Source organism: Labeo rohita, chromosome 17 (assembly GCF_022985175.1).
Source record: "Labeo rohita strain BAU-BD-2019 chromosome 17, IGBB_LRoh.1.0, whole genome shotgun sequence".
In the NCBI taxonomy this organism is placed as follows: Eukaryota; Metazoa; Chordata; class Actinopteri; order Cypriniformes; family Cyprinidae; genus Labeo; species Labeo rohita.
Window position 1 is genome coordinate 3,833,111 of NC_066885.1, and position 21,295 is coordinate 3,854,405.

General features: G+C 32.0%; 2 protein-coding genes across 2 annotated transcripts; both read right to left on the reverse strand.

Moving 5' to 3' along the window:
• Window positions 1–226: 226 nt before the first annotated feature.
• On the reverse strand, window positions 227–8,110 carry clic5a (chloride intracellular channel 5a). The gene is made up of 6 exons (XM_051134206.1): window positions 7,801–8,110; window positions 4,654–4,763; window positions 4,340–4,465; window positions 4,153–4,259; window positions 3,757–3,938; window positions 227–1,174 (listed from the first exon to the last, which is right to left on the reverse strand). The coding sequence occupies exons 1-6, from the start codon at window positions 7,849–7,851 to the stop codon at window positions 1,010–1,012; spliced, it is 741 nt and encodes a 246-aa protein (XP_050990163.1). The 5' UTR covers window positions 7,852–8,110; the 3' UTR covers window positions 227–1,009.
• A 2,954-nt stretch (window positions 8,111–11,064) lies between these two features.
• Window positions 11,065–19,544, reverse strand: enpp4 (ectonucleotide pyrophosphatase/phosphodiesterase 4). Its single transcript, XM_051133997.1, has 4 exons — window positions 19,408–19,544; window positions 15,914–16,793; window positions 14,094–14,264; window positions 11,065–14,006 (listed from the first exon to the last, which is right to left on the reverse strand). Exons 2-4 carry the CDS (start codon window positions 16,758–16,760, stop codon window positions 13,636–13,638), a joined length of 1,389 nt encoding a protein of 462 aa, XP_050989954.1. The 5' UTR covers window positions 16,761–16,793; window positions 19,408–19,544; the 3' UTR covers window positions 11,065–13,635.
• Window positions 19,545–21,295: the final 1,751 nt, after the last annotated feature.

The window sequence follows — 21,295 nt, forward strand, 5'->3', positions numbered from 1 at the left end:
GAAATTAACCCTGCTTTGCCTTTTACTATAGTGAAAGTGTAGTAACCATGTTTTTTTGTATAACCACGATTTTTCTACAAATATATGGCTAAACTATGGGTAGTGTAGCAAATGAGTTGAATGCCTGTGGTAAACGACAAAATGGGTGAGTATGATGCATATGAGCTTCTCCCCAATATTATTCTTGCAGTATGACACGTTATTAAACAAAAGAAACTTCACAAGCTTCATGAAAAAATATATTTTATTAATAAGAGACAATTAATATTGTTGTTCAGTTCAAATATATTAAAATTCCACACAGGGCTAGAGATACCTGAGACCTAAACATGTGCCTATTTTGATGATGGCTTTGATTTTATTATACAAACAATAATTATTTTTTAAATATTTCTTTGTGCCAGTGTGTATATACTTTATCAGCTGCAAAATAAGGCTATTTTAAATAGCTCAGCTTTATTAATGTCTCCACTAGGTGGGGCTGTGTGCTTAAATAGAATTGTTCTCAAGCCAATTCTAAAGAAATTACATTCTTTCATGATCACCTTTTTTCTCCTATGAATATTTACACAGCTTAACCATAATAAATACTAATGTTGAATATCATACTCTTAGATTAAGCACAAAATTATATTAGTTTCACAAGCTAGCAAAAATAATTTATACATTGCAAAATTTGAGAATTTGGACTTTAAGTGAGGAGAATCATCATCCAACCCTGAAAAGTTGTAGAGAAACAGTGGCACAGTGTTTTTTCTAGACCGTCATAGATAGCGACACTAATAGAGGAGTTTATGTCACTTACAGACAGTAAACATAATGGCAATAGCATGGGAAGTACACACAAGCATGACAGCAGTATTACAGGACCAAGTCAATGTCCTGTAGGCAAATTCTGCTCAATAACTGCTGAAGAAAAATCATTTTGTGAGACAATCTTTCACCAAGAGAAAGGTCACCCCTTTAGCAGTTTTGCATATGATTATTAGAGTCACTGATTAGTGCGTGTTCATTTGCCCAGCCGCTTGGCCACATCCTGATAGGCCAGTTCAATCTCTCTGTCTGCCGCACAGGTGTTGGTGAATTCATCCCGGGCGTAGGCGTTCTGCAGGTACCTCCAGACTCCACTGAAGTCTGATGGGATCTCAAAGTTACGATACTTCTTGGAAACCACCTGAATGTGGACAGAAACATCATGATGAAAAAAATGACACTGCTAGTTTATGATCTATTTCAAACAAATCATCCTATGAGGATTTTAATAAATGGGGCAAGTTGTCACATGTCATTTTATATGTTGCAATTCATCAATTGCAAATTGCAATTCATGAAACAGTAAAAATGTCAATTGTCAAAGCCATCCCTAGTGAAAAATAAATATACTAAATGTATTTAAAATAAATTTATTTCATGCTAAGTACACCACAAATGCATTTACATATTATGTAAATGTGCTCTACAATTGTACTTTTAGTATACTAAACTGGTATACTTAAAATCTGCTAAACTGGACCAACTAATTTTGCACCCTAATGCAAAATTGATTAAATTGAATTAAATTTGAAGTGTGGAAGTAGTGCTGAAGACCAACTAAAGATATACGTAAGTATATTTGATTGTGCTAAAGTCGAACTATCGTAAGTATACTTTAGGTACACAATAATATTTTGCATTTAAAGACAGATATTATTTAAAGATCATACAGTCCCCATCAATAGTGACATTAAAAAAACATATTTTAGGCTTAATAAAATAAATGTGCATTGTGCACAAGTAGTACTCCAAATAAAGTTTAATTACAAATTTTATATCAGTAAGTCTTGAGTGATATATCTGTAAACATGACTTGAACTATACTTAGTATAAAATAAATGCATTTGAAATCTATTACTTTTTTACTAGGGTTGTCAAATTTATTATAGTGTTTTATACAACAGAGATTGTTTCAAAACAGATATTGCAGTTTGCATGTTACTTACTTAGGTTACAATGCATTTTAAATGCACATATGATTGGGAAGATTACTTTTTCATATACTTTAGGTAGAATTTCATATTTGAGAAAAGGTATTTTTCTCAATCAGTGATAATAAACTGAAGGGTCCCTGCGTGACAACTTGCCCCATTTTTAATACATAGTGTGACAAAATACTCCGCTGCATCTTTTTCCTAGGCAATAATAAAGTTATTTAAGAAAATGTGCTGAAATGTTATGAACTGAATGTTGGATACAAATAATGATGAAAGGAAACAACTGACAGTGCTAATTTATACCCTAAAAAATCATCCTAAGATTATTTTAATAAATGTCAGTTTGGGGCAAATTGTCACATATGTATTATATGTTGAAAATGCAATTCATGAAAAAGCAAAAATGAAAATGCAACATGCAAGGATTTATTGCAGTTCAATTTTTCAATTAATTTGCCTGTAATACATTTTCAGTGCAGATATGATGTGGATAATAACTTTTAATTTTAATTTAGGTAGTATTTCATATTTCTGAAAAGGTATTCTTCTCAAATCAGTGTCAAAAAACTGCAGGATGCAATTGTGACAACTTATCCCATACATAATGTGACAACATGCCCCACTGTTTTTTTCCCTGATTGTTTGAAAGACTTTAAAGTGTATCTGTGTTTTTGAAACATTTGATAAATCTGGAATGTTCAAAATACTTTAACCCAGATAATAAATTAAGGTTATAAAACATTGTTTTGAAATCTTACTAAAACGATACAATGTCCAGTTTCTTGCCATGATTCTAAAGTTATTTAAAAGTTTCAAAAGGTGAAGCTTTGTTTTTAACATTCTAAGAATGTTAAAATGTCCAGTTTTTGTATTATAATTAGAACATTATTTAAAAATTACTAAAATATTTCTAACAATATTCTACTACTTCACCCTAAATATGTTACTTTAACATTTATTTTTAATAATCTAAGCACGTTTTTTCTCAGCGTTATGAGAACGTATATTAAATAGCCTATATATTACTTTTGTCGTAAAAAAAAAAAAAAAAAACATTAAAAGTTGTGAGAATGTTTACCTCCAGAAAATGCAGGGTTAAAAACAACCCAAGTTGGGTGAAATATAGAACTCAGCGATTCGTTTTTATTCGTTTGGGGGTTTTTTTCGACCCAGCGGTTGGGTTAAGCTAAACTTTTTGGTAGTTTTATGTAACTCAACTATTGTTTAATAGTTACTATATTTCTTCCTTAAAATGAACCTGAAGTTGGAGGGTTGAAAATGAATGTTTGTTATTATGAATAAATACACATTTTATTAATAAGTTAAATAAATAAGAATTAAATAATAAACTTTTAAATGGCTTTTAAAATTTTAAATGGCTTATTATAAATGTTCACCTTTTGATTGTTGCTGATGCCTCTAGTAATTATGTGTCTGATTTTTAATTTACAACCTATTTTGGCTTCCTTTCAAGCCAGCTATATAGTCATTTTTAAACAATATTTGAGTTAAATAAAACAACCAAGAAGGTTCGGTTAAACATTTAACCCAACTGCTGGATTTGTCCATATTTCGTGTTTTTTAGAGTGTCCCCTGTTAGCTGGAAAGGTGCGTATCTGTGCAAAAACTGACTTATACTAACATAAAACCCAACCTAAAACATTCACTGCAATAAAAAGAACATTTTTGGAACATTTCAGCAATAAAAAGGAACATTTCAGGAATCAGCACTATATTATCTTGCACTAAATGATCAATTACAGCAGCTCTCCCAGCGGTACATCACCTTCACTACGTGCAGTTTGGGGAGGAGGTTGCAGTCCGCGAGCGTTAATTCATTGCCGTCCAAGTACTTGCGGTTGGAGCACTTCTCCTCCCCCGTACTATCGGCATCAATCTCATCCGGCAGAGGGGAGTTCAGGAAGTTGTCCAGTTTCTTCAGAGCTTTCAGTAGCCCCTTCTCCAGACCTACACAGCCAAAAGTTTGATATGTGCTTGTGCTGAATGTTTTTATCTGAAGAAATACAGTGGCTTTAAGTCAAGACAAATCCTGTAAAGGCCTAGTGGAATGCGAATGAGCTCTGTGGCTCCATATTTCGCCGCTGACAGCGGAGCATCCATAAAGAGCTGTAGATATTCCTTGAACCTGTCTAATAAGTCATAGAGCAGACGTTAAACTCACTTGCGTTGGCTCCTGGATTTGTGTTCTTGATGTAGGCCGAGAACTTTGCAAAGATGTCATTTCCCGCCGTGTTGGACTCCTTGTTCTTCGCAGCCAGTTTTGGATACCTTTGGACGTGAATGAAAAATTATGTTGTTCACCTTGCATAAACAACCATCCCTCTGTGAACATCTCTGTGTCAACCTACTTGGGAGGCGCTAGCATCTCTTCCAAGAATTCCTCGATTTTGTTGACGTCTGTCCGCACTTCGCCATTGAAGGTAAGGAATGGTGGAGGAGTACCAGGAGCGAGGTTATGAAGATCAGCTGGTTTCCTTAAAGAAAAATGAACAATTTTAGATTTTCACATCTGATCATTACATAACACAGCTGATTAAAACCAATGAAAATGCTTCTGGTTGAAACAGGACTTTTGGATGGGACATATCTATATAAAGCTAACAAAAATTTTCTAACAGCAACTCTAATGCCAAAAACTGATTTTTAAACACACTTCCGTTACCTTTTCAGGTCAACAGTGGTGACGTTAAACACGACTCCCTTCAGCCATAGGATCATAAAAAGCCTTTGAGAAAAAGGACAATTTCCAATACTTTCTCCATCACTGCCAGCCTGAGGAACACAAACAGATAAACAAGTATGCCAGGTTTAATATATATAAGTACAATACCATGGTATCACCACAGTATTTTTTTCAAATGCAGTAAAGATCTCGAAAATGTAAAAATGTATTAGCTTGTTAGTTATAATAATTAAGCAATGTAAAAAAAAAAAAAATTACACAATGAATTATGACCTAAAATGTATGTATATATGTAATTCTTATTAAAATAAGTAAAGAATTATTAAATATAATATATACATCTTATAAATACAAAATCTAAATATTTAAGTAAAAACTAAATATACACTGTGTATATAATTTGTATAAAAATTACTAAAAAATTAAAACTGATTAAATATAATATATACACCTCTTATATATATATATATATATATATATATATAGTATATATAGTAACGTATTAAATATAATATATACATCTTATAAATAAAATCTAAAGACAATATCTTAATCAATTTTAACATACATTTTATAAAAATCTAATATAAGTAAAAACTAAATATATAGTGTGTGTATATAATTCTTTTAAAAATTTATAAAAACTGTTGAAATATAACATATACATCTTAAAAATATAAAAAAATTAATAAACTATATTTCTTATAAACATAAATAAGAAATTACTAAATGTATGTATGTATATATATATATTCTTATTAAAATAAATAAAAAAATAATTAAATACAGGCCTATGCACATACACACACACACACACACACACATATATATACATATATCAGTTAAATATATAATTAATAAATATATACTTGTATAAAAAGTATATGTAATATAATATATTATATTATATTATATATACTTACATATTATATATATATATATAATATATACATATATTATATTATATATTATATTAGATATACTTACATATTAAGTATATATGTAGTATGTATACACACACACATATTACATTTATTGAATTTTAAAGTTAGACATTTTTAAATAAATATAATAAATACATTTGTATAAATAAAGTTTCAGTTTGTATATATAACTCACAAACCCAGGCATGCATGTCAGTGTCATTAGGGCAAATGTGAGATTAAACCCATGTAAGTCATTCACCATTCAGTGCATGATTTGTAATCTTCAATACAACAGTACACAGCACAAAGAACCAACAGGATTCAGTGCCAAATTTCCATATCTGAAATTAGGCAATCAAGCTATCCAATAGCATCCTTAAACTGGGCCAGTAACCTGAGCCGGACATCAGATCCTCGCTCGAGCTGAATTATGCATTGAAATTCCATTACCTGCCCCATTAGCCCACAGAAAAGGCTTTGGGATCATACTGTACCTGTCAACACAAGTTTGAGTTAGACATCATCCTTACCACCTAAAATTAATGTTTAGCACTTAACTGCGCCGGGATAAAATGCATAGAGGTTAGTTTTCAAACGGTCAACGCTTGATTGGCTCAGATCAAATGTCTGAGTTATTGCTTCTGCTCACACGCAGATGTTTACTGTATCTGACATTACTCAATCCACCTTCCCATGGGATAAATTATATTCAGAGCATGGACTAAATATAATTGTATTATTTTAATTAGTTATTTATATTGAACAGATGTGTTTTATTATTCTGGATTTAGTCCATGCAAAACTTGAAATTAAAGGTTCTTTTTTGGAATTTTTGGTTGCATAGAATCTATCCATTGCACAAAAGTTTCTTTATAGTGTAAAATGTTCTTTACACTTAGAAAAAATGGTTCTTTTAAGAATTGTTAGTTGGAAAGTTCTTTCTATGGCATTTGCTTTTAAAACATTCATTTTTTTTAGAAGGCAAAAACAAAAAAATCACAAAACAATTTGTTGATTCAACTTAAAATAATTTGTTACCCTGCTACCTTAAAATTTTAAATGTTGAAATGTTAAGTTGCACTAAGTGACAACTTAGATATTTGAGTTTAAACAAAAATTTTGGTTTGTTAAACTTAAAAGCTGGGTAAGTTACCCAGCTGCCTTAAAATGTTAAGTTGAATCAACTCAAATATCTAAGTTGTCACTTAGTACAACTTAACATTTCAAGTTGGCTAAGCTTAAAATTTTAAGGTAGCAGGGTAACAAATTATTTTAGAAACATTCCAAGTTGTATAAACTTTTTTGAGTCGACTGAACTTAAAATGTTAAGGCAGCCAGGAAACAAATGATTTTAAGTTGACTCAACAAATTGTTTTTGATGGATAGTTCACCCAAAAATGAACATTCTATTTATTCCTTCACAAAAGTAGATAAGTAGTAAAGAATGTTGGTAAACATGACGGTAGCCATTGACTTCAATAGTATGATAAAAATACGGTAGAAGTCAATGGCTACCGGCAACCGTTTGGTTGCAAAACAATTCTTCAAAATATCTTCTTCTGTGATCAACAGAAGAAAGAAAGAGGGTAAATAAATGAATCATTCATGTCTGTAACACAGTATGCAGAAGTTTAATATTAAAAGTTAGGGGCTGGCAAATCACTAACCTATAATGTTAAGCAACTTAGCAAACATCACATGAGGTCATATATCAATAGTCAGCAAGCAGTAAACACAAAGTTTTTCAACCCCTCTGCATTTACTCTCACTATTAGCTCTATTTATAACTTCGACGCCATGTGGAAAAAACACAGCGTCTGACCTTTTGACGGTTCTTTGATTTATAAAGCTTTTATACTGTTTTTATCAACATTTCATCCTCACTCTTTCACCATTATCAGCTCTTAGCATCGTCTAAACGTCATCACATCTGCAAAACAAACCACAGAAAGCAGCAGAAGAAAGGAGACACTTGAACACAGAGGAATTAGAGCGTGAGGTGTTGATAGAAAGGAAGAAATAATTCAAGAGAAATGTTACTGTCCCGGGCCAAACGCCCATTTTATCGTCAACGCAAACTGCTGAAACTACCAGAAAGCTTTTACAAGTAATGCCAGCATTGATTCTTGGCTATTGATTAAGTGTGCAACAGCCAGAGAGCTTAGACTGGCAGATAATGAAAGCTTATCTTCAAACTTACCTTCACGAAAAGCTCAATATCAGGATCTTTGTCCTCCTCATTTGAGGTCATATCGCTGAAGCTCACTCGAATGCAGAAGCTGATGGAGAATTATGTATATGTAACCTCCTTTTCCTTAAATGTGGGAGTCTGTCCGGTGAAGTGTTGTGATGGTCTCGCCGCTGTAACAGGTTGGCGGAGGTGCGGTGCTTGTTTTGATTTGGCCCCTGCGGTCAGCTGTCAGCGAGAGCTGCTCCGACTGTCACAGGAGAGCCAAAAATAGCCTCCACGCGGCGCAGGAGCACAAGGGAGGAGTATAGTGTCACCTACACCAGCTCAGTGACTCTCCAGTCCTTTATAGAAATATGATGACTCATATTTCACTCCTTCGTGTCAAAACCTGAGTCACGAAACGCTGACCTCTCACAGCGCTGGTGTGAAAATCCTAACTGGGTTTAGTAGTCATACAAAAATGCTGTGTTCTTCACTGACGTCATCATTCCAGTCAGCTGGTGTTAAAGTGATTTTCAGTGGATTGACAGATGTGGCGTACAGTAAGTAACACATTTAATGGGGTCACCGTCTCACAGGCCCCGATTCCGATTCATAATCAGCTGGCGGTTCAGTTTGGGAGGGTTATGGGTAACCATTCCAGTAAGTTCTCTCTAAATATAGAGCTGTAACCTCCCTGAACGCTCATTTACACATGATTACTGACCTCAGGACTGTACAGTAACAGTCACACACTAAACTGCTGATCTATATTAAACACCGACTAAACAGATAAGCATTTGTGGTATGTCATATTAGTTTTAATAAGATTAATATATATAAACAAACATTCAAATGTTTGGGATCAGTATATTTATTTATTTATTTATTTTTAAGAAATTAACATGTTTATTATATACACATGACCATTACAGTTTATCAAATGTTTTTTTTTTTTTTTTTTTTTTTTTTATTATTATTATTATTATTATTATTATTTTAGCAAACTAAAAATTTTAAATTGATCAAAATCAATAGACTTTTTGGAAATTATTTGAAAACTATTAAATCATTTTATATTGGTGTTATTTTATATTCTTATATATAGGTTATATAAAGGTAAATATAGGTAAATAATTCTGTTTTTAACATTGATTTTTTAATATTTAAAAATTGATAAGCAAATCAGCATATTAGACACTTGACTGGAGTAATTATGCTGAAAATTCAGCTTTGCATCACAAGAATAAATTCCATTTTAACATGTATTAAAATAGAAAACAGTTATTTTCAATTGAAATAACATTTAACAGTATTACTGTATTTTTTTAATAAAATAAATGCGGCCTTAGTGAGCATATTAAGCATATTTTATATGTATACACTACCAGTCAAAAGTTTTTGAACAGTAAGATTTTTTATGTTTTTTAAAGAAGTCTCTTCTGCTCACAAAGCATGCATTTATTTGATCCAGAGTACAGCAAAAACAGTAACCTCCCTGAACTCCCTGAAATATTGAAATGTTTGGGATCAGTATATTTATTTATTTATTTATTTTTAACAAATTAACACGTTTATTCAGCAAGGATTCATTAAATCTATCAAAAGTGACATTAAAGACATTTTTTTTTTATATTTTCAAATAATTTAATGACTGTACACATGACCATTACAGTTTATCAAATATTTTTTTTTTTTTTTTTTTTTTTAAATTATTTTTTTTTTTTTAGCAAACCGAAATTTTAAATTGATCAAAATCAACAATGAAGACTTTTTGGAAATTCTATTTCAAATAAATGCTTTTATATTTTTGTTACTTTATATTCAATTAAAAACCTTTTAAAAAAAAAAGAAGAAGAACAAGAACAATTCATCAAAAAATATTACAAGCAACAACTGTTTTCAACATTGATAATAATAAGAAATTATAATATTTAAAAATTGATAAGCAAATCAGCATATTAGAATGATTTCTGAAGGATCATGTGACACTTGACTGGAGTAATGATGCTGAAAATTCAGCTTTGCATCACAGGAATAAATTACATTTCAACATGTATTAAAATAAAAAACAGTTATTTTAAATTGAAATAATATTTCACAATATTACTGTATTTTTAATCAAATAAATGCAAAAAAAAAAAAAAAAATCAAATAAAAAAGTTTCATGTTTTTTTAAAGACGTCTCTTCTGCTCACAAAGCATGCATTTATTTGATCCAGCGTACAGCAAAAACAGTAACATTTAAAATATTTATACTATTTAAAATAACCTTTTTCTCTTTGAATATATTTTAAAATGTAATTTATTCTTGTGATTTCAAAGCTGAATTTTAAGCATCATTACTCCAGTCACATGATCCTTCAGAAATCATTCTAATATTCTGATTTGCTGCTCAAAAAAACATTTATTATATGATTATCATTATTTTTCTTTGATGAATAGAAAGTTCAGAAGAACAGCATTTATCTTGTAACATTCTAAATCTTTATCATCACTTTTGATCAATTTAAAGCATCCTTGCTAAAAATATTAATTTCTATAATTTCTTCAAATCAGCATATTAGAAGGATTTCTGAAGGATCATGTGACACTGAAGCCTGGAGTAATGATGCTGAAAATTCAGCTTTGATCACAGGAAAAAATTACATGTTAAAATATATTCAAACAGAAGGCAGTTATTTTAAATAATAAAAATATGTCAAAATGTTACTGTTTTTGCTGTACTTTGGATGAAATAAATGCAGGCTTGGTAAGTAGTAGAGACTTCTTTTAAAAAAACAAAAGACCCCTGACTGTCCTCACAGCAGTGTCATGATATACAGTGACCTGTAGTTCACCTGGTGGTTGTAAAATAACACAAAGTGAGACCTCTAGTGGCTGCTTGACACTAAAAAACGTCAGACTAAAAAAAAAAAACACTCTTTAAATATCCGAAATAGATATTTTATTTGATTTACAGTTGACAAACGTCATGTATTTCGGAGTGAGAAAATGTTCCATAGGGTTTTGCTTTGCATAGATTCATGAAGATTCAACAAGCGTGAACATGACTACAAACATTTGATAGCCAAATACTGCACGAGCCAGGGTGTTCTCCTGTTTCAGTAACCAACCATTCAGTAACTAAAGACTGATGCGAAATAATATTGGCCATTGCTAAATGTACAGACAAAACTGAGAGCAACACTTATAAAATGACAAGCAACGAATTAAAAAGTCAAAAAAGATAAAGTTTCACACAGCTTTTCAATTTCATTTCAAGTCAACAGTCAAACACCAGCATTAGAAGTCAAAAAAAAAAAAGTGTAATATTTCCAAAAAAACAAGCAATGCCATTTTAATAAAAAGAACAACTGCTATTAATTAAATAGAAAAATAAAATCCCTGTCATACAAACATTTCAAAGCATGAATAAAAATTCCTCATTTTCATTTTCCTCAAATCTGAAACTACAGTGCAACAAGCAAAAAAGCGCAAGCTTTACAGTCTATTTACAAACACAACAATCTCTGAGAAACATTCAGCACTCAGAATCATTCAACTACAAAAGAAACATTCGCTCTTCAAGTAAAAAGCCCTCGTAAACCCTACAGAAATACTCCTCAGTAGGGCGTTTTTAGAAGAAATGTGAGATTTAGCATTCCTTTAGTTGCATTTGATCTAAACACCTTTTCTGCAAAGCAAAACAGACCAAGCAACTTCTAAAAAAAGAAATAAATATTCAGCTTTAACTAGTCGTGTATTCCCTAGTGGTGAAAACAGATAAAACACGTGACTTAATAAATAAAGTTTCACTACAGGCAAACTCAGTACGGGCATTTCTGCATTTTCAAGTAACCTCAGTATCCCGTGTCTTCACTGAAAAGAAGCTAGTATTAATTATTATTGCTTATACTCTGCACTTTTTTGTTCTGCATTTCTCAAAAGCACTGCATCAATGCTTTCTAAGACTTATTATGCTTTTGGGAGACACAAAGCAGTTTAAGAGCATGAAGCATGGCGTACCTTAGTAACCTGACTGGTAAAATGCAGTATGCATAGATATAAAGCAATATTTATATGCATATGATAATGCTAAAAAAAAGCATTACTGGAAGAAGCACGATGTAATTATTCTGAAATCTTTTAAGCGTGACGACAGCATGCTTGTGCGTGTGAGATTATACAGGATATTATCTAACACAATCAAAATATTTGTAGCTTTTTTTCGTATGTTGTCGCCAGGGTATGGAAGCTTATTTCTGCCACAAAAATAAAAGAGTAACTGGGACTTATCTCACAATTCTGAGAAAAAAGTCAGAATTCTAAAAATGTAACTGCAAGATATAAACTCGAAATTGTGATATAGAAAGCTAAAAATTCTAAATATTCAAAATAAAAGTTCATGTTTACATACTATATGTGTGTGTACTATGTATATTTATTGTGCATATATAAATACACACATACATGTATATATTAAGGAAAAATATGTATACATACAATTACTTTTTAAAATATATACATGTGTGTATTTATATATACATAATAAATATACAAAGTACACACATATAATATGTAAACATAAACTCTCATTTTACGTTTTCTGAATGTATTTTAATTGCAGTTAATCATTTTGCAGCCCTAAATTGACCCTTTTTATTTTTTTTATTCGGTGACGTAAACAAGCTTTACTTTTTTCTTGTAATTATGAATCTATAACTTGCAATTCTGACTCAAAATTCGTTTATATCTGGCTATTCTGAGTTTATATCTAGCTATAAACTCCATAAACTCAGAATTATGAAATAAGTCATTTTTTTTATTTCTTATTCCATGGTGAAAACAAGCTTTTTTTCTCAGAACCTTTTTTATTTTTTTTATTTGGTGACGGAAACAAGCTTGACTTTTTTCCTCGTAATTATGAGTGTATAACTTGCAATTGACTGAAACTTAGTTTATATCTTGCAGTTCTGAGAAAAAGGAAAATCAGAATTACAAGATGTAAAGTTGCAATTACCTTTATTTATTCCATGGTAAAAACAAGCTTGACTTTTTCATCAGAATTGTGAGTTTTCATTACGCTACTCTGAGTTTATATCTGGCCATAAACTCAGAATTACAAAATAAGTTGCTATTAAAGTTTTATTTTTTATTCCATGGCAAAAACAAGCTTGACTTTTTATAAAGAAATCTGAAAAAGTTTTTTCCTTAAAATTGCAAGTTTATATGCTCCAATTCTGAGTTTATAACTCACAATTACGAGGAATGAAATCAGAATTGTAAGATATAAAGTCAGAATTGTGAGATAAAAAGTCACAGTTATCTATTTTTCTAATCTGTGACGGAAATTCCATACTAAGTAACTCATAACCTCGTTAAAGGGACAGTTCACCCAAAAATAAACATTCTGTCATATTTACTAACACTGAAGTTGTTCCAAACCAGTTCCAAAACCTACTTTCTTCTCTTAAACATAAAACAATACAGAAAGAAATTCATACAGGTTTTTTGGAACAACATATGTGTGAATTTAAATTTTTAGGTGAACTGTCCCTTTAAGAACAAGCTAAAAATGTTACAACTAAACACTAGTAAGCATTTCCATCTCAACTGCTGCTGACATGTTATGTTCATTAATATTTAGGTCTAACGATGACTCATCATTATTGTGCCTTCTGTGTATGTTACTGGCTTTACCACGGCTGCATTTCTCCCTTACAGTTTCAATATGATTGTCATCTCTGCACCATTTCAACATTTAAAGGAACAGTTTATCTGAAAATGAAAATGCAGTTATCATTTAGATGAACTATTCCTTTAACATATCCTGCATGTGCTTGAATCTCCATCTAACACAGTACCTGCATCTACTAACATCCTTTATTCAAGCAGCGGCTCGTCGTCGGCGTCGTCCTCTAACTCCAAGCGGGCGAACGGACGTGGAGACGAGATATCTCTGTTCTTCATCAGCTTGAATAGACAGGTGAAGGTAGTCAGGATGATCAGAACCCCTATGACGAGGCCCACCGCTAACGCTAGCTCTCCGCACTGCTCGTTGACTAGCGCACAGCGCACGTGAGCGAAGCTGCCGTTGTTGAGCTCCGGAGGGACGCCCACGAGGTGGCACATGAGCGGGTAGAGATCCACACTGTTAAAGCTGGACATCTTATAGCCTTTGCGAAACGCAGGACCGTGAGCGGCCAGGAAGGGGTGCATGCTGGGAAGCGTATTGTCGTAGCCATGATCGCCCACTGCGAAAAATATGCATTTTGCAACACACTTCATTCATTTGAATTCATTAGTTCAATTAATTAATGGCAAATGAAAGGAAGACTTACGTCGTGGGAGTTTGCCATTTTTGACAATCGTCCAGCCTTCATCCGCCACCAACAGGATTGGCTGGATCCTTGCGTTGTTTTTATAGTGCAGCCTATCGGGAACATCGGCCTTCCGGTACGCCTTCATGTTGCTGTGACAACTGGACAGGTTTTTGTATACAGATGAAGTATCTGTGAATTAAATTAAAAAATAAATATGATGAAACATGCATATTAGCAGGTCCAGATGGAATCTGTGGACTGATTTTGGAAGACAAAAGCATGGGATTTTGATGGAAATGGATATAAACAAAGCAAAAAGCATTAAATTAAGCTGAGATTATTAAAGATAAACCAGCACTGTAGACCAAAATCTACAGCCTTGTCTGTGGATAATGCATCAATGCAAAACACTGTTAAAATGTTGTGTAAAATACATTCAATATTAATGTTAAATAATTTATTTAGTATGTTTAATTTAATATATATTATACACAATACTGATTAAATATTATTTAATAAAATGTTACATATTTAATTTAATATCAGTGTTACTTTAGTATCACTGCTATATTACTATAGTCCATTAATATTTTAAATTACCTTTTATTTTTAGATTTTTAGTTTTGGCTTTACTTTTAGTTAAAATTGTAGTAATTTTGTTGTGCAACTTTTTGTATTATTTTTAGTGTTTGTTTTTAAAACAGCATGTCTATATAGTTTTTATTCATTTATTATTTTCTATATTTAATTTATTTTTTATTCATTATTTAATAGATTTAGTTTATTTAGTTTTTTTAGCTTATTAAGCTGAATTTATTTTAGTTAGTATTTATTTAATTTTTATTTCAAGTAACATTTTTTCTGTACGATTTAACACATATTGAATTTAATTTATGTATATATATATATAGATGCACTTCCAGTCAAAAGTTTTTGAACAGTGAGATTTTTAATGTTTTTTAAAGTCTCTTCTGCTCACCAATCCTGCATTTATTTGATACAAAGTACAGCAAAAATAATACAATTCTGAAATATTTTCACTATTTAAAATAACTGTTTTCTATTTGAATATATTTTTAAAATGTAATTTATTCCTGTCATTTCAAAGCTGAATTTTTAGTATCATTACTCCAGAAATCATTCTAATATTCTGATTTGCTGCTAAAAAAAACAACAACAACAACAAAAAGATTTATTATTATTATTATGTTGAAAACAGCTAAGTAGAATTCTTTCAGGTTTCTCTGATGAATAGAAAACTCAGAAGAACAGCATTTATTTGAAATATAAATCTTTTGTGACATTATAAATGTCTTTATCATCACTTTTGATCAACTCAGAGCATCCTTGCTAAATAAAAGTATTCATTTCTAAAATTTCTTTCCCCAAAAAAAAAAGTATACTGACTTCAAGCTTTTGAATAGTACAAAAAGCATCTTACAAAAGCTTTTTTTTAATTTCAGATTAATGCTGATCTTTGGATCTTTCTATTCATCTAAAGAAACACAGTATCTAACTATTTTAAATATTGATAATAATAATAAAAAAATGTTTCTTGAACAGCAAATCAGCATATTAGAATGATTTCTGAAAGAGTAATGATGCTGAAAATGTAGTTTGATAACAGGAATAAATTACATATAAACACATATTCAAACAGAAAGCAGTCATTTTAAATAGTAAAAAATATTGACTGTATTTTGGATCAAATAAATGCAGGCTTGGTGAGCAGAAGAGACTTAAAAAAAAAATTACAAATCTCTAAAAACACGCCAGGCAATTTGTTTTTTTTTAAAAAAAACCCTGAAATAAATAGAGAATAAATAACAAATAATTACCTTCCAGTGGGATGATGGCAGCCACAGGAGTGAGATCCACCACCATATAGCTGCTCGGACTGATGCAGTTATCCAGTTTGATAAGACGCTCTTGAGAACACTGGGCCATACCGTGATCGCTAGTGATGATGACGTTTATTTTTCCCCATAATCCCGTTTTGTTGAGCTGCTCCATTAGGTAACCTATATGACCATCCACTTCCTTTAAAACCCTAGTCATCTCTGTGGTGTTATCCGGGCCGTATACGTGTCCGCTCCGGTCAGGCTCTTCCCAATACAGAGCGGCAAACTTCACCGATTTGTCCTTTGTCATCCACTGTGTGATGTTCCCCAGCCTTTCCTGGAAGGTCACATTGGGGTCGTACTTGAATTGGTACTTTAACGTGCAGTTTTGAATATTCACATCTGTTCCTGGCCACATAGCAGCCGCTGCCCTGTAGCCAGACTGCTCCACCGACACCCAAATCGGAGTGGCTTCGTCCCACCAGAAAGGGTCATGGTCATTCAGAAGAGAAAAATTCTTTTTCGTTACCGGGTCGTACATAATACTGGCAAGTATCCCGTGGCTCTCCGCGTACAGGCCTGTGACGAGACTGTAATGATTAGGAAAGGTTTTTGTGGTGAACACATTGGTCAGCTTGCGTACAAGGACGCCATCCGAGAAGAACTTCTCGAGATTGGGAAAAGAGTATTTGTTTAGGTAGTCTGCACGAAAACCATCAAACGACACCAGGAGGAGTGGTGGCGCTTCGTTTCCAGACTTCAGTCCTGTTTGGTTTCTGTTCGGCAAAGACAGGGTTAATCCACTACAGGCGATAAGAGCGCAGAGATAACCGCTGATCTGCATCCTGTGGTGCGGCTGTGGCAGTCACTTTTCTCACTGTGAATATACAAAAACATTTTTAACAAACAAACCACCGCTTGTTCAAGTGAAAGATTCATAATGAAATTCATTTTTACCCACAAGTCAGCAATTTCTTCAATAACACACACTCTTTTCAGCAGTGGACAATACTACTTAACTTGTGACTGTTACAAACCATTACCAACTCACCCTGAACTTTACTGACTGCATATACAACTTAAAATTACTTGGTTTGTTTGTTTATGTTACTGCCGTGCCAGCTTCTGTTGCTATTTTAATAGCAAGATTTTTTTTTTTACAATTTATTTTGGCTAAAAAATTCTAAAACTGTATTTGGCTTAACTTAAAAACCTTTAAAAAGAGTTAAGTGAATAAAAAAAGTTCTCACAGGGTTAAAAAAAAAGAGCACAATCTAATAAAACATGCTTTAGGGATAAGGAGTTGAACTTTAGTTAATAGTTAATAGTACTTACACTGCCATTCAAAAGTTTGGGATTTGAGATTTTTTTTGTTTTTTAAAAAAGTTATTTTCTGCTCATTAAGGCTGCATTTATTTAATTAAAAATTCAGAAATGACAACAATACTGTGAAATATTATTGCGATTTAAAATAGTGTTTTTCTACTTTATTATATTTTAAAATAGAATTTATTCCTGTGATGCAAAGCTAAATTTTCAGCATCAATACTTCAATTTTCAGTGTCACATGTTCTTTCAAAAATCATTTATTATCAATGTTATTAGTGCTGCTTAATATTTTTTTTGGAACCTGTGATACTTTTTTCAGGATTCTTTGATGAATAAAATATTAAAAAGAACAGAATTTATTTAAAATAAAAATATTTTAAAAATCACTACCGTTCAAAGGTTGAAGTCAGTAATTTTTTTTCGTTCTTTGTTTGAAAGAAATTAATACTTTTATTCAGCAAGGATGTGTTAAATTGATAACAAGGGTTTGTAAAGACTTACATTGTTAGAAAAGATTTCTATTTTGAATAAATGCTGTTCTATTTAACTTTTTATTCAAAGAATCCTGAAAAAAGTATCACAGGTTCCATATTAGAATAATTTCTGAAGGATCATGTGACACTGAATACTGGAGTAATGGCTGATGAAAGTTCAGCTTTGCATCACAGAAATAAATTTTGTCTCAAGATGCACACCAGTAATTTTTCTAAGGCATGTTTATAAAAATTACTTTAATATCCTAATTGAACTATGGCCTAATCCTGGCTTAGTCTAAGCCCTGTCTGTGACACCAGTCTTACATAAACTAAAACCTATTAAAAACTATAAAAATGACAAAAGCACACAACAAAATTACTATTCTTGAACTTATACTTACTTCAGCTAGCTGACAAGACAAAATTTCTAATTTTTATTTATTTTAAGTTGAAGTATTAAAACAACTAAAACTAAAACCTAATAAAAACTATTTAGACATACATTAAAACAAAGGACAAAAACAACAAAATTACAAAAATAACTTTTTCTTTAACCCATTCTTATTCATTTTAAATGTAGTATAAGATGAAGCACTAAAACTAATAAACACTTGCACATATTGTTTTCCACAAAAATGGTTTTCTATAGTAGTTTTCTCATTTTTTAAGACAATTATGAATCCAGACGATGTGAAATATTTTAACTACAGTCATAGGGTTTAATTAATGTGAGGGAGAGACTTTAGGCTTAGCAATAGGGCTGAAATTACTAAAAGATTAACTTTATAATAATCGATAATTAAGATAATTGCACATAATTTTTCATTGTACATAGCCTACATAGATATATTCAATACATTTGCTTTCATTGCCTTCAAATTGACAACATTGGACAGGATGTCGAATTTAGTACAATTTTGTAAATGATGGATTAAAATGACTATATATTAAAAAATGAACAACTTCGTTTTTTTCCATCTGATGTACTAACTAATCGATTATACTGTACTAACTAATTATACTGTACACTAAAAGTTAACTGACTGTATGTTAAACTCTTTTTGAAGGTGCTTTCAACTACAGAGTGACACTTATACACTTATTTATAGACTTCTTGCAGAACCCATGACCAGGAACTTCACCTGTTAGTCAATACTGGAGAATCCAGAGGATGTTTCACCAAATAAATGTCTACCTTCCCTTACTTCAACTTAGAAAAACGAAATGACATACAATTATTAATATCAATATTTACAATAAGTATAACTTTTGTGTAAATTATTTTGTGTTTTGTAGCTATAACAAGGAAGTGAAACAGGAAGCACCTGAGGACAAAACGTGGTTCTAAACTAAATTCTGACAGTGAATAGGTGCAAAACATACAGAGACCTGCTCACATTTACTGGAGCTGATCAATAATCAACACACGCCTGATTAAAACTCATTTATAATACAATGTCATTCTATATAACGTCCAATAGACGTTTCGAAGACAAAATTGTGCACAATAAACTACGAAAAATGCAACCTAAAAGAAAAGAAACTTGACAGTCTAGCAGTGAATACGACCCTGATCACATTATTACTGATTATGCATTATAATCATTAAATAGATGGATGATCAGTGACGGTTTTGACCGAACTTAGCCACCAAAGGAACTCGAAAAAGACGAAACATTAACGTACCTTTCTGCTCGGGACGTTGGAAGTCGTATATTGTAACTGCAGTCACAATAAACTCTTCGTTGATATCGATGTGATTAAGAAAGTCATATGTTCAGGGTTTACTGCCGTTTCTTGCGCTTCCTCAAACACAATGCCCCGATGACGTCACAGTATGACTGACAGATCCAGCAGCCAATAGAAACGAGGTACGTCCCACTGCAGGTGCTCTTCACTTTTCATTATGATGTAGGTGTTATTTTTTTAATATACCACATTTTTTTTAATTGAGCACAACTAACGTGAAAATAATACATCCGGTTCAGAACGATCTTAATTTAGAACTAGATGAGTAAAGTTTGAGAACAAACTTTAAGTTGGCCTGTGAAAGCCTAGCCAGAAAGTCTGAAGCAGCTGTAAAAGTATGAAAGCAGCTAGCATGATTTAACATATTGCTTACATGATTTAACATTACATGGTTGTTAACATGTTTTAGAATGATTAGCTTGTTGCTTGTATTTTTATAGGCTGATTACAATGTTGTTAGCATAATTAGCAAGTTACTAGCATGTTTCTAACATAATTTGCATGTTACTAGCATGTTGTTAGCATGTTTCTAACATGATTAGCATGCTGTTAGCATGAATACCAATTTACTAGCATGTTAGCATGATTAGCATATTACTAGCACGTTGCTAGCATGTTTCTAGTATGATTAGCATAACTAACATGTTGCTAACATGATTACTAAGTTACTAGCATGTTGTTAACATGATTAACATGTTACTAGCACATTGTTAGCATGTTTCTAGTATGATTAGCATGTAACTAGCACATTGCTAGCATGATTACTAAGGTACTAGCACGTTGTTAGCATGAGTAGCATGTTCTTAGCATTTTGCTAGCATTATTAGCATGTTACTAGCACGCTGTTAGCATGATTAGCAAGTTACTAGCATGTTGCTAGCATGATTAGCATGTTACTAGCATGTTGTTAACATGTTTCCAGTATGATTAGCATGTAACTAGCACGTGGCTAGCATGATTAACAAGTTACTAGCATGTATCTAGCATGATTAGCATGTTACTATCATGTTGTTAGCATTATTAGCATGTTACTAGCATGTTGTTAGCATGATTGGCATGTTACTAGCACGTTGCTAACATGATTCCATCATGATTAGCATGTTATTAGCATGTTATTAGCATGATTAGCATGTTACTAGCATTTTGCTAGCATGATTGGCATGTTACTAGCACGTTGTTAGCATGATTAGCAAGTTACTAGCATGTTGCTAACATGATTAGCATGTTACTAACATGTTGTTAGCATGATTAGCATGTTTCTAACATGTTGTTAGCATGATTAGCATGTTACTAGCACGTTGTTATCATGATTACCAAGTTACTAGCACGTTGCTAGCATGATTAGCATGTTACTAGCACGTTGTTAACATGATTAGCAAGTTACTAGCATGTTGCTAGCATGATTAGCATGTTACTAGCATGTTGTTAACATATTTCCAGTATGATTAGCATGTAACTAGCACGTTGCTAGCATGATTACCAAGTTGCTAGCATGTTGTTAGCATGATTACCAAGTTACTAACATGTAGCTAGCATGATTAGCATGTTACTAGCATGTTGTTAGCATGATTAGCATGTTTACTAGCATGTTGTTAGCATGACTGGCATGTTACTAACACGTTGCTAACATGATTCCATCATGATTAGCATGTTACTAGCATGTTATTAGCATGATTAGCATGTTACTAGCACGTTGCTAGCATGATTAGCATGTTACTAACGTGTTGTTAGCATGATTAGCATGTTACTAGCATGTTGTTAGCATGATTAGCATGTTACTAACATGCTGTTAGCATGATTAGCATGTTACTAACATGCTATCAGC

Coding starts and splice junctions, on each gene's coding strand:
- clic5a (XM_051134206.1), bottom strand. CDS start 7,851: ATGACCTCAAATGAGGAGGACAAAGATCCTGATATTGAGCTTTTCGTG. Junction 4,764..7,800: donor ATATTGAGCTTTTCGTGAAG/GTAAGTTTGAAG, acceptor TGTGTTCCTCAG/GCTGGCAGTGATGGAGAAAG. Junction 4,466..4,653: donor ACCACTGTTGACCTGAAAAG/GTAACGGAAGTG, acceptor TTTTTCTTTAAG/GAAACCAGCTGATCTTCATA.
- enpp4 (XM_051133997.1), bottom strand. CDS start 16,760: ATGCAGATCAGCGGTTATCTCTGCGCTCTTATCGCCTGTAGTGGATTA. Junction 14,265..15,913: donor TGCCATCATCCCACTGGAAG/GTAATTATTTGT, acceptor TTTAATTCACAG/ATACTTCATCTGTATACAAA. Junction 14,007..14,093: donor AAATGGCAAACTCCCACGAC/GTAAGTCTTCCT, acceptor TATTTTTCGCAG/TGGGCGATCATGGCTACGAC.